Here is a 13,430-nt window from a genome sequence, read left to right as displayed (position 1 = left end):
AAGGTGTTAGTTGGGTACATACCATAAGAACATGTCTTTAAAGTTGTGTTTAATTTGGAAAATCATGATGTCAACTATGAATGCTTGTTGTTACAGTTTGAGGTATTTTGTGTCGCTATGTGTTATTCGAGAGTGCTCAAGAGAGGATTTAAAATATGTAAAAGATGTAAGAAAAATATAAAAAGGAAACATTCATATATTAAAATCCGTTATTGTGTGATAGAATTGAAGCTAGAAATGGACATGTTTGACAAATTGTGCAAGCATTTCTATGAAGTAGCATAGAGTCTAAAGATGCAACTAAGGCACTATATGAAATATTACATTAAATTATTTCTAATGTGCCCACCATGAGTGCTACAAGTAACAATATTAAACGAAGTTATGATGATGTTTCAAATCCAAAAAATGATATTGGAATTCGTAGTCCTTTTTGAAGGTGATGGAAAACACAAGAAATAAGGTATGAATTATGTTTTGACATTTAAAAAAAAATACTTTTATTTCTTAACAAAAAATATGATGTCTATCAAATCATTCAAGTTACTATTATAAAACAAGTTTATTAAAATAAAGTTGAATTATAAAGAACTTAGATTAGAGTAACACAGAGAGAGATAGAGACAAGGAACACAAATATTTTTGTACTAGTGCATAATAAATTGTTGCTGCATTTAGTTCTCCCTTTACAGAAAGATTTTTCCTCAATACAATGGGGAAGTTAATCCATTGTTTCAACAATAGCATACAAGCATTGTTTACTCTGCCTATTTAGGTTTTGAGTTTTCTGTTGTAGCCTCTCCAGGTTGTCACCATTAGAACCTTTCTTCAACTTTCTGGAAGCCTATCATTGAGGTTCATAATTATTAGTATACTTCTTCATGTTCCTCTTATGGATCAAAGAGTTGTTACCATTATCAGGTTGATTGACATCAGTTCCATTTTGTGTCTGAATTGACACAAAGTTTGTTGTTAGGATTCTAACTCATTGAAAGAATATTACATTTAGAATCATATATCAATTCAAGTGTATCAAACAACTTGATTTTCATACATCAATTCTAATAGCTCTCTATTGAGAGAATTTTTCATTCATTATTTTCTTTTGATGTGTTCTAGAATTTCATAGAATATATTTTCAACACAACGCCTTTTTCATTTTTCTCTAAATTATGATTGATTCATCGATTTCTTCTTAAATACTAAGACTAAGTGTTTGTTGAGAATGTTATAGTTGGAGATCTTAAATCAACATTTATGACATATCAATCTTTAAGGCGTATCCGTACATATATTTCTTCATAATTGATTCCATGTATCTACAATTAAGAAGACATATCTCATATAATGTCACTATTAGAGGATGTCATGCACTTCTTCAATTAAAGGGTTAGTCCATTATGATGAGTAGATGATATTGAAGCATAAACTTCTTATTAGACGTTGACTTTATCAAAGTGTTGATTTTATCAGAGCGTTGACTTTATCAAAGTGTAAAATTTATATCAAAGCATTAATTTTCTATTAGAGCCAGAAAATCAAGTGCTTGCCACACTTATTAGAGCCAAATAATCAAATGTTTCTCACAATGATCATAATGTTGCTTGCAAAAACGGAATCACCAGAAGTGCGATTAAGAGCGTGTTCATCAGAGTCAAATACAACTTCTTAAGAGTCACTGTGAACTTATTTAATATATTATTTTTTCGTTGTTCATTAGAGGATCTAGCTTGTACCAGAACATTGACTTTATCAGAGGCTTTACTTAGATCTTTTTTTTTTTTTTAATCTTTGAGTTAGAGGTTCAAGATGGTTTGTAGTTATAGGCAGATAGTCATTGTATCGCTCTTTTCTTTTATGTTCAGAGGAATACTCATTGACTTGTATTTCTTTTGTCTTAACCTCTTTGAGTTGAACTGCAAATCATCATATGCATATTGCAATACTTCCTTTTGCTATATTATGATTTGCTCTATTAGTAAACATAATTATTTGTTTATTAGGTGATAATATTTTTTGTGTTAGAAACACTCTAATTGTTATCTCTAACTTACTCATAATTTATGCTACCTTAAAATAGATAGTCATTATTATGCACACTTAACAAATACACTTAGGGGGATAATTGTTATTTATTTGTTTATTTTTATTATCATCAAATCATCAACTAGATGATTGTACCCAAAATCACTTTTGCAATAACACTTTGCAGGTCAAACGTGACGACCACCTTCTGTCAAAAGAAAAATATATGTAATTGAAAACATTGTTAAGAGGTCAAGGAAGCGAATCAAGTAAAGTGAGGACAAAGAGACTACTATTGTAGGGTTTTTTTTTTCCGTTCAAAACTTATGTATTCACCATGTGCTTATTATATTACAATCTTATTTTTTATTTGTTTAAATCTATACATTCTTAATTTTTTTGTTTGTTCAAATGTGTAGAATGCAATATTTAAATAGTGAAAAATCAAAACGAAAGCAACATATGAGTAGAATCATCTATTGAGGTTGTTAGTGGAGGAGATTTGTAGGATTCAATTGCATTGATTTATGTTTGTTATAAGATTATGCTAACTAACATTTGCATTTATGGTCGAGTGTCTGGTTGTTTATTGGATTCATGTGTTGTGTAATAGATTTGAGGATAACATATGTATTAGTTGAAGATAATAGATTTATGTTTGTTATAAGATTATGCTAACTAACATTTGCATTTATGGTCGAGTGTCTGGTTGTTTATTGGATTCATGTGTTGTGTAATAGACTTGAGGATAACATATGTATTAGTTAAAGATAATGTTTGTACTAGTTGAGAATAACGTAGGTTGTATTTGTTAAGGATAACTTATATTCTTGTCTGAGATACCATATGTATAAGTTGAGGATAACTTGTGTACTTGTTTAGAATAATATATGTATTAATTAAGGATAACTTATGTACTTGTTGGTGAATTATTATATTATTTATTGAATTTATGTGTGTTGTATTTCATATTCTTATATGTTTTTGTTTAGGTCGGATGTAATTGAAGTAACAATGTCGATTTACAAGAAAGGGGGGTTTGAATTGTAAATACTTCTTTTTAAAATTCCTATTAAAACTTAAGAGAAATAACTCAAGAATGGTCTTGGTTAAGAAAACAGAAAACGGAGAACGTTCTTGGTTTTTATTATAAAACAGAGAATGTTCCTTGATTAGCTTAAAACAGAAAATCAGTTTGTGTTTTATCTTAGTTAATCAATTAAGTTTAACAAATAAAGAGATAGGATAGAGAATACCACACAAAGATATATCATGGTTCACCCAACTTGGGTTACGTCCAGTCATCACATTATGAGATTTTCCACTAAGTGTTTAAAACAAAGAACCTTCTTGATTTTACAGCACCTAATCTAGATCAACCTTGATCTGTTTCAATCTCTATTACTTTCCACCCATAAAGTAACAACAACACCTATCTAACTTTGATAGGATTCAATACAATCTAAACAAACTATAAAGAAACTCTTATAGTTTTAGTTTTTACAATAAGATTATTTTTTGACAGAATCTGAGATATCTCAACTCTTGTTTGAGATTTGATTCTTTACAAAGAAATCAGTAATAATTAAGCAATCTGATATGGGAATTTAGAACTGCTTCTTCTTTGCAAAAATTGAGAACTTCAAGTATGTGTATGTGATTGATTATTGCAATTGACAGCTTTTTGATTTCTTGTTTTATTCCTGGATATTGGCCTTCTATTTATAGGCTTTAGAAGCATTTAATGAAGGTCAAAAAGAGTTGTTGGTAGTGCTCTGTATTTTTGACTGAAACCAATATTTCAGAATAAAAATAATTCAGCCTTGAATTGATTTAAAAACTGCTTTGACTATTATGTTACAGCTTTTAAATCAGTTTTGTCTTCTAGTTAAAGAGCCTTTGAAGTTTCCCCCTTAATCTTGGATGGTACAGTTTCGATCTTGAGTCTTGAATGTAGCAAAAAATAGTTTGAAGAAAGATTATAAGCCATTGCAGAAGAGAACAAACTGCTGCTGGAATTATGCAGAAAACGGAGATTGATTATCAATTTGGATCTGTCATTTTGATCTTTCTTGGTATTTGACGATCAATCTGAAGTTCCTGTTTTGATCATTCTTAATGTCTTGTCATATACCAAGGTTGATCGAACTTTCTTGACAGTTTGATTTTAGAGGTTTTCAAACTGTTTTACTTTGTCTGTTTCGAGTCCTTTTGATTTTAGTGATCCGATAACCTTTTTGAATTGGGATGAATCCTAATTGTTCTTTGCCATGTACTAATTCTATTTGAATAAATTTCCGAGGCAGAATCTTTGTTAAAGAGGTGGAGAATGATTGGTCAATATGTTGTGATGAACATTCTTGAAACTGGAGATCCTTCTCTGTTTTTATGCAGAATGTTATCGTTGCTGTTTTTTCTGCTTTGCTTAATTTTGTTCTTAATTAAATTCACTCAAAAGCACAAGTTAAATTAACATAACATTTTAGAATCATAATTAACTTTCTTAATTAACCTTTGTTTATTTTCATCAAAATTTTAAATATGGAGTTTGTCTCAACAATAATATGTCATTCATGGCTCTTTTGACAACGTCTTAAATAGGCTTAATGAGGTTGTCATAATTCTGCACAACTTTGTGATAATTTGGTCATAGAGGAAACATTGATATATTAGACATGTTTTTGCATTTTTTTGGTGTTGACAAGTTATATGATGGTATGATATTCAATCGTGTCATTCTAACTTAGATCATAGTTTAGTAAATGTGTCATACATTTTACTAATGCAAATTTTTTGTGGATTAAAGTTGATTGGATGTTAATAATTTTTGTCACTTTTTTTATGACATTTTGTAGCAAAAAGTAATCATGGTCATGTAAATGTTTTACAAGTATTTTTTGGTGTACATAATGATGTATAATTGTCTGAAATTGAAAATATTTGGTAAAATCTGTAAAGATTTGTTATTAAATAATATAATAATTGTACACTATTGTAAACCATACCTTCTCAATATTTGAGGTAACTGAAATCAATCATCTTCACAATTTATTGTGTATATAAATTAAATCTATTTATTTCTATTTATTGTTAGAGTATATTTTTTTTTGTTATAGTGGTTTATTATTGTATTATGAACCATTTAATATGACACTACAAAAGATCGCATACTCTTAATCAAAGTTTATTGACTAAAACTATAGGGATGAATGTCACGCTCTCTAAGGTTTGTATAATATAAGTATTCTTCAACCTTTGCAATTGCACATATGAAGAATTTTTTTGTGATAATTTATTCTCCTTTCATTATAATAAAATTTGAAATTATGTGTTTGAAATTAAATTTTTTTTAGAACACTTTCAAATTTTAAATTCTACAATATTTTATTGACTTTACATAATGTATAATTCTCCATTTTGTTTCTTCTAATTTATGGTTGAAGTATTTAAATATAACTATTTTGATAGTACTATAATGGATAAATATAAAATATTTTCATATACTTTTATACATGATTATTATTGATTTATATAATTGTAAAATCATCTATCATGGGTACTATTGTGCAGATTTTTGTATAAGAAAAAGATAGTTTAATAAAAAAAAAATTGAGAAAGAGAAATTATTAATTAATAATAGTGACATTAATGACCATTTTAGGATTTGAATCATATCTTTTATAATTTATTTTAATTATAAATAATATTATATTAGTAATAGTCATACACTATCAGTACTATCAGTATGTTATTGTTAATACCTTATTGTGAATACATAGATTCTTCTATTAGACTTAACATCATAACAAAATGAATCCAAAGAGTTAACATCCTAAGGATGTGTGAATTATAAATCTTAAGATTCAGCTTTGTTCTAAAATGACTAACTATATGAAAGATGTGGATCCGTCTTAAGATTTTGTGAGTCTGATGAAAAGTATAATCATAGTTCTAATACAAGTTATAAACATAACTTGTTTATTAAATTCAGTGGGCGTCTATGAATTTTACTAAACATATATATGTTTGCTTGCTAGAATATTATCATGTATATTACTGCATACATATCTTTTTCATTTTTATCTTTGTTTGTGCATCTCTCTTTCAAGAAAATAGACATATCCCTACAGTAACTTATAGTAACAAAATAAAAAACTGTAGGTATAGATAAGCTATACCCACAAATAAATTATTTATTGTTGGTATAGGTGTCTTATACCTTCGGTGACATAAATTTGTCACTAATTATTATAGTTACACAATTAAATCTGTGGCTATAGACATCAAAATTTTAAAATTAATATTTTGTAAAGTAGCCAAAATCTTAATTATTTGTGAAAATAATTTTGTACAAACTTTTGCTCAATGTAAGCCAAAATAATTTCAATGGAGGCAAAATCCTAATTTTTTTAATGCACCCAATTTCAATGGAGCCAAAATCTTTATTTTTTTAATGGAGGCAAAAAAATTTCAATTGAGCCAAAATCCAAAATTTTTAAATGGAGCCAAAAAAAAAAATTAACAGACCCAAAATGTAAATCAGTATCAACTCCTAAAAACACCTAAAACCTAAAACAAGTTGAGCTCTTCTTCTCTTTCACCCAATCCAAGCCCCAATCTAAATCCCTAACCTCTCAATCTACAGCCCCAATCTGTTTCCTTCTCTTTCTTGTCGTCGAGCAACCACCTTCTCCCTGTCAACCAACCCCGAGCCCGAATCTGTTTCATTCTCGCGTACGTTGAATCTCGAGTTGTGACCACTATTCTCGCTGCCGCCGTAACCATCGTTTTCGTCGTTGCCGTGACCGTTCTCGCACCACGTTCTCGTCGTTGCCGTGACCACCTTCTCCCTGCCGTTCTCGTCGTTGCCGTGACCGTTCTCGCACCACGTCTACCGTTCTCGTTGTCACTGTGACCACCGTTCTCACATCCGGTAAATTTTGAATTTCTGTACTGTTAATTTATTTTTGTACAACCTGAACCTGTGACCGGTGTTGCTTTTAATTTCTATTTTGTATGTGCTTGAAATTTGATTATAATTTTAGTTGCCTTTGTCTTTAATTAATACATGTAGTGAAGGAACTTACCACAGGTTTGAGAAATAAGACACAATGATCATTAAATTAAATGTAATAACAATTCAAACCTTTGTCCTTATCTTCAACTTGTAATCGTATCACATCACCATGAAGTTCAAGTTAGTTAATTAATCAAATGCCAATTGGTAAGATCTGATAAATTCATTTAAAACATTGGGTAGTATATTATTAAGGAAAAACAATTGATGGAAAAATTATATATAAATTAAAAAAGGAGAGGTGAGAAAAATATGAGTATTTATTTTTCTTCAAGGAAAGACTAATAGCAAAAACAAGAGCGGAATAGTTTTCTCTAATTTTAGCAAGTGTGTTTGTGGCACTTTGATATTGTGGTTGTGTTTCCATTAACTTAGCAAGTTGTGCATTCGAATTTTCAGCTTTTTCATTTTTTAGGACTTGCATTATGTGCTTGAAATTTGATTATAATTTTAGTTGCCTTTGTCTTTAATTGTTCTCCGTGTTAAAACCAAAAAAGGAAAAAAAACTTATTGATTATTAAAATTTGCATCATCCATTTTCAATTAATTTTTCCAAATGGCTTATAGAGAATGGATGATCCATCAAAACAAAGTGAAGAATATATTCGAGGAGTTAATGAATTTCTTGAATTTGCTTTTCAAAATTCACAAATCAATGGAGAAATAATGTGTCATTGTACAAAATGTGCCAATTCAATGTAGAAGGAAGTAATGTTGCAGAAACTCGTTCTAGTCCTTGTCATGCAGAAGGTGTCATACGTGAGTCTGTAGAATCTCACTCAATTCCCTCTGATATAGAAGTTGAAGAAGAACAAATTGAAAAAGGTATTAATTATATATTCTTTGTTTTGAAGTTTTATTTATATTATTTTTATTATGACTTATATGCACACATAATGTTATTGTCCTTTTGTTTTGTTTGTAGAAGTAGAGCCTAAACGGGCTAGAGGTCCTACAAAAATGTTAGATGTATGGGAAATGGAACATGGTGATTTAATAATCGTTAATTTGGACAAATATGGTCGACCCATTGGTGAGGAAGGGACAACTCTAACTCGTTTCATTGGTAGCGTAGCTAGAAGGTATCAATATGCTCCTATCAACTACAAGTCATGGAAAGTTATGCCAAATGATTACAAAGAAGAAATGTTGAAATTAATAGAGGTATTATGATTATTCATTTAACTAATATAACATTTTTTTAAGAAGTCAATTGAGATGTACAATTAACATGTTTTTTAGTTTTTGTGCTCTAACATGTTTGATGTACAATGATGATGTTAGGAATATTTGATGGATTAACAATTTATAATCATACTTATAGTTTAAGAATATAGATGTTTAGCACACTCAAACTACATCATAACATGTTGATAACTGTAAGAATACATTTAACTAATATAACATGTTTCTTTAACATCTCTTATTGTGTAGAGTAAATTTGAGTTTGTTCCTCCAATAAATGACTTAACAAGAGAAATGTTAAAATCTGAGCTGAATGAGAAATGGAGGCAATGGAAGGGTGATCTAAAGTCAATGGCATATAACCCTACTAAAACAGAAGAAGAAGTTGCATCTCTTGTACCAGATGATAGGGTTGACCCAAATCAATATCGTGGTTTGGTTCATCATTGGTTTTCTGATAAAGGACAAGTAAGTCGTATATATTATGAGTAATATATTAATGAGTTTATTGTTTAGACTAATATTTTATTTCAATTGCAGAAAATAAGTAAAATTAATAGGAAAAATCGTGCTAAATTTGAAGATGTTCATTGTATGGGTTCAAAAAGTCTCCCAAAGTTTATTGATGAGAAGGTTTATTTCTATTTCTATTTTTATGGCTTTAATTTAAATTAAATATGAAATGCATTTAACTTATTTATTTGGTTGTAGATAAAAAAGGAAAAAGGAGTGTTGTCTGGACGTAAAGAGATTTACATTGATACCCGTACTCGAAAAGATGGAACAATTGTCAATGAAAAGGCTGCAAAATTGATTGTAAGTTTTGATAATAATTAAACGGTACCAATATATAAAATGTGTATAAATTAAGTTTGACAAAGTGCTGAATTTTATTTTCAAATGTATGATTATTGTATTGGGTTTTTACTTGATCTTTTAGGAGATTTTGTATTTGTTAGCCTATATGCAATGTTGAAGTTTTTTAATTGGATCTTATTGTAGTACTACATGCTTTGAATGTCAATTTCAATTTGGTATTTTCAATCATTAATAATTTTTATTTTATTTTTTAGGAAGAACTCAAAAAACATAATAATGAGGCTGAAACTTCTCAATCAACCCAAGACACACAAGGTTCTATGTCTTGGAAGGATGACATATTTTATCAAGTACAAGGACCTGATAAAAACGGACGTGTGCGATGTATGGGCAAGATTCCTCATTCTAAAAGTCAATGGCATATGACCCTACTAAAACAGAAGAAGAAGTTGCATCTCTTGTACCAGATGATAGGGTTGACCCAAATCAATATCGTGGTTTGGTTCATCATTGGTTTTCTGATGAAGGACAAGTAAGTCGTATATATTATGAGTAATATATTAAAGAGTTTATTATTAAGACTAATATTTTATTTCAATTGCAGAAAATAAGTAAAATTAATAGGCAAAATCGTGCTAAATTTGAAGATGTTCATTGTATGGGTTCAAAAAGTCTCCCAAAGTTTATTGATGAGAAGGTTTATTTCTATTTCTATTTTTATGGCTTTAATTTAAATTAAAAATGAAATGCATTTAACTTATTTATTTGGTTGTAGATAAAAAGGGCAAAGGAGTGTTGCCTGGACGTAAAGAGATTTACATTGATACCCGCACTCGTAAAGATGGAGCAATTGTCAATGGAAAGGCTGCAAGATTGATTGTAAGTTTTGATAATAATTAAACGGTACCAATATATAAAATGTGTATAAATTAAGTTTGACAAAGTGCTGAATTTTATTTTCAAATGTATGATGATTGTATTGGATTTTTACTTGACCATTTAGGAGATTTTGTATTTGTTAGCCTATATGCAATGTTGAAGTTTTTTAATTGGATCTTATTGTAGTACTACATGCTTTGAATGTCAATTTCAATTTGGTATTTTCAATCATTAATAATTTTTATTTTATTTTTTAGGAAGAACTAAAAAAACATAATAATGAGGCTGGAACTTCTCAATCAACCCAAGACACACAAGGTTCTATGTCTTGGAAGGATGACATATTTTATCAAGTACAAGGACCTGATAAAAACGGACGTGTGCGATGTATGGGCAAGATTCCTCATTCTAAAAAATCGAAGGTTTGTGCATCTGAAAATGAAGAGTTGCGCGAAAGAGTTAAGAATATGGAAAACTTGTTAGCAAATGTGATGACTTTAATTCAAAATCGATTTTCTGGAGCAGATGTTAATGATATAATACAAGCTGCAAGACAGGTATATCATAAGTTATTAATCTTATCCAACTAACTTCATAAGTTCCATAATCGTATTTTTCATAAGTAATATTTTCTATTTTTTGTGATAGGTTCCTGATGCTACTAGTGCTCAAAACCATTTGAATTCACTTAGTCCAAACAACAACGAAAATAATGAAAATGGTAATTAGATAGTATTAGTTAATTTTAATTAAAATCATTAACATTTTCTCTATTTTATTAGTAATATTTTTATGTGGAATCGTGTATTTATTCATTTGTTATTTTATTGATTGTAGGTGAAGATTAAAAGCTAATTTGTTGTTGAAGATGGAATATTGGCAATTTAGTGGACTCAATTTCTTAATATTTTTTGAGATTGTTATGTATGACACAAGATGTCTATTTTAAATGTCTATTTTTTGAGGTTTAGGATTTTGTTTTATCGTTGTAAGACTTTTATGTTAATTTTTAATATATACAATGAACACTTTTTATTTTATTTTGAGTCTTAGATATATATATATTTCATTGTATATTTATATTTGGTTAATTTTATAAAATAAATTTTAAATTATTATATAATTTTTGTTGATAACAAAAAATTAATATTTATAATAAATTAATTACTCTTAAAACCTATACCAACAGAAAAAAGTTGTCACTTAAATGTATAGCAACAGAATCAAAACCGTAGGTATAATTTTTATAAATTATGACTAAAGTATATACCAACAATGAAATATCCGTAGGTAAAATCAAATGTTTACCGCAACGGAAAAAATTCTGTCACTATACCCTATAGCCACGAGGAAAATCCGTAGGCATTGGGCGATTATATACCACGAAAAGAAACCCCGTCGGTATAGGTAATTTTGCCTATCCCTACGGTTTTTATACGTTTACATACAGATTTTCACTGTCGCTAAACGTTCAATTTCTTGTAGTTTGGAGGAACTCCCCTGAAAAATACGAATTTTTTTATCTAAATATAAAGAAAATTATTCACCAATTGAATGATTGTTTGTCATCATAATAAAGAGGGAGATTACTGGAACAATATTTATCTTGATACAATACTTATCTTAGTACTATGATGATAAAAAAACAATACATAGCAAGAGAATAATTTCCGACAATATTTGCTTATGTGTATAGATAATAAATAGAAAAGTCAAATAATAAGTTGAGCACCTTATTATCTGGTGACATCACACTCTAAAGTGTTGGGGAATTATGAGATAGACTTTAAAACTCTTTTTAAAATCATTTTTATGAGCAAAAAAATTTTCTTTAGTCAAGGATCACGTAAGCACAAAATTTCACTAGAATGGCTCATGTATTTATCTCTTCAAGCATAAAGGAGACAAATCACCAACACAATAATGACAATGTCTCTATTTGGTTCACATGAATGATCGCTTTAGAATAGTGTATGTGTCAGCTGACGACCACAGTAAGAAGACACAACAAAAACTAGACATTCTAGGTTTTTTATTTTGTTTAGAGGAGGCACAATATATCATATATAGCGATCGTTTCTACGTTAGCGGACCTTGTTCTTTTATTTAATTAAATAATAATTAAATTAAATATTTACTTTTCAATTTAACCATTCTACCGTGTGACTCGATAGGCTCTCATTTATTTGGCATCTAGCAATGCATCATTGCTACTCAATTAATGAAAAAATCGGTGATACGACCTTGACATTACCGCGACCACAATTTGCCGTGCATTAATTTTCCCTTCTCCAAATGTCTAATCGAACACAAATAATAATGTGTGTCATCCTTATAATGTCCAATTATTTATTTTTTGATCCTATCGATCCAAGAGTAAACGTGTAAATACCAATGGACCAATATCGCATATTGGTTCATTCCAACATGGCCATGCATTTCCATGATATCACTATATTGATAAGCCCAAAATATAACTCCTGTTATGTATGAGAGACGAATCATATCTACATATTTTACACCACTCCACATGATTTACTGCATATCTAATAACCACCTTTATGATTGCCCTATTATAGGTAATATTTGATGGGCTTAAAGCCTACAACTCCGCATGCAGAGATTGTAGTGACTTTAAGTCGAAATACTACTCATTATGGTCACATGAGAATCACTAATGACACTTACACAATATTTATATAGCATTCTCATGATAGGGAAATCCAGTATAATTATTATCCCTAATATTTGTATCAATGTGATGATTTGATATCTCATATTCATACCTCGTGAGATGTGGTCATCAGTCTACTTACATAATAGTCTCGATATATTATTGTTGTCGTAATTAACAATAATACTTTGACTATAGAACTTTAAGAATAGTGTTCTTAATGTTCAATAAAGTCTCACGATTAAGTCACACTTTATGTTCTATTAAACGAATTATCTATTCTAAGAATTTTATTATATAATACGGTTAATAACAAAATAAATGATATCTTATATATATAATTAAATATATATATGAATTAAATCTATGATAATAATAATAATAATAATAATAATAATAATAATAATAATAATAATAATAATAATAATCTATGTAAAATAGATTATCGATAGGGTTTACACCAACATAAAGTACCTTGAAATACAAGGGCACAACATCATACAGTAAGATCATAAGATAGCATATACATATGGTGATGACATTATTTGATATGAGTGAAGTATCAGACAATAGAAATATAAGCACTCTTACGCTATAGGAGTTTAAGCACTAAATAACAAATCTTTGTGAAGGATTTGACTCTATTGACTATACAATGACAATCTAAAATGTAGTGTTAGTTTTGCAAGTCTTATTCTACAACATATACAACATGAACGACTATTTTAAACAACTATTTCTAAACGATTCTTTTCTCAAGCTCTATAAATG

At 29.0% G+C, this 13,430-nt stretch overlaps 2 protein-coding genes across 2 annotated transcripts; both read left to right on the top strand.

Moving 5' to 3' along the window:
* Window positions 1-7,785: 7,785 nt before the first annotated feature.
* Window positions 7,786-8,977, top strand: LOC101504167 (uncharacterized). The gene is made up of 4 exons (XM_073367427.1): window positions 7,786-7,927; window positions 8,028-8,266; window positions 8,537-8,755; window positions 8,828-8,977. The coding sequence occupies exons 1-4, from the start codon at window positions 7,786-7,788 to the stop codon at window positions 8,960-8,962; spliced, it is 735 nt and encodes a 244-aa protein (XP_073223528.1). The 3' UTR covers window positions 8,963-8,977.
* A 544-nt stretch (window positions 8,978-9,521) lies between these two features.
* On the top strand, window positions 9,522-11,025 carry LOC140920107 (uncharacterized). Its single transcript, XM_073367426.1, has 6 exons — window positions 9,522-9,638; window positions 9,711-9,762; window positions 9,882-9,985; window positions 10,243-10,542; window positions 10,634-10,706; window positions 10,823-11,025. Exons 1-6 carry the CDS (start codon window positions 9,522-9,524, stop codon window positions 10,831-10,833), a joined length of 657 nt encoding a protein of 218 aa, XP_073223527.1. The 3' UTR covers window positions 10,834-11,025.
* The last annotated feature ends 2,405 nt before the right edge of the window (window positions 11,026-13,430 follow it).

This window comes from Cicer arietinum, chromosome 4 (assembly GCF_000331145.2).
Source record: "Cicer arietinum cultivar CDC Frontier isolate Library 1 chromosome 4, Cicar.CDCFrontier_v2.0, whole genome shotgun sequence".
Lineage (NCBI taxonomy): Eukaryota > Viridiplantae > Streptophyta > Magnoliopsida > Fabales > Fabaceae > Cicer > Cicer arietinum.
The sequence above is the reverse complement of the archived record's forward strand: the minus strand, read 5'-3'. Positions and strand labels throughout refer to the sequence as shown.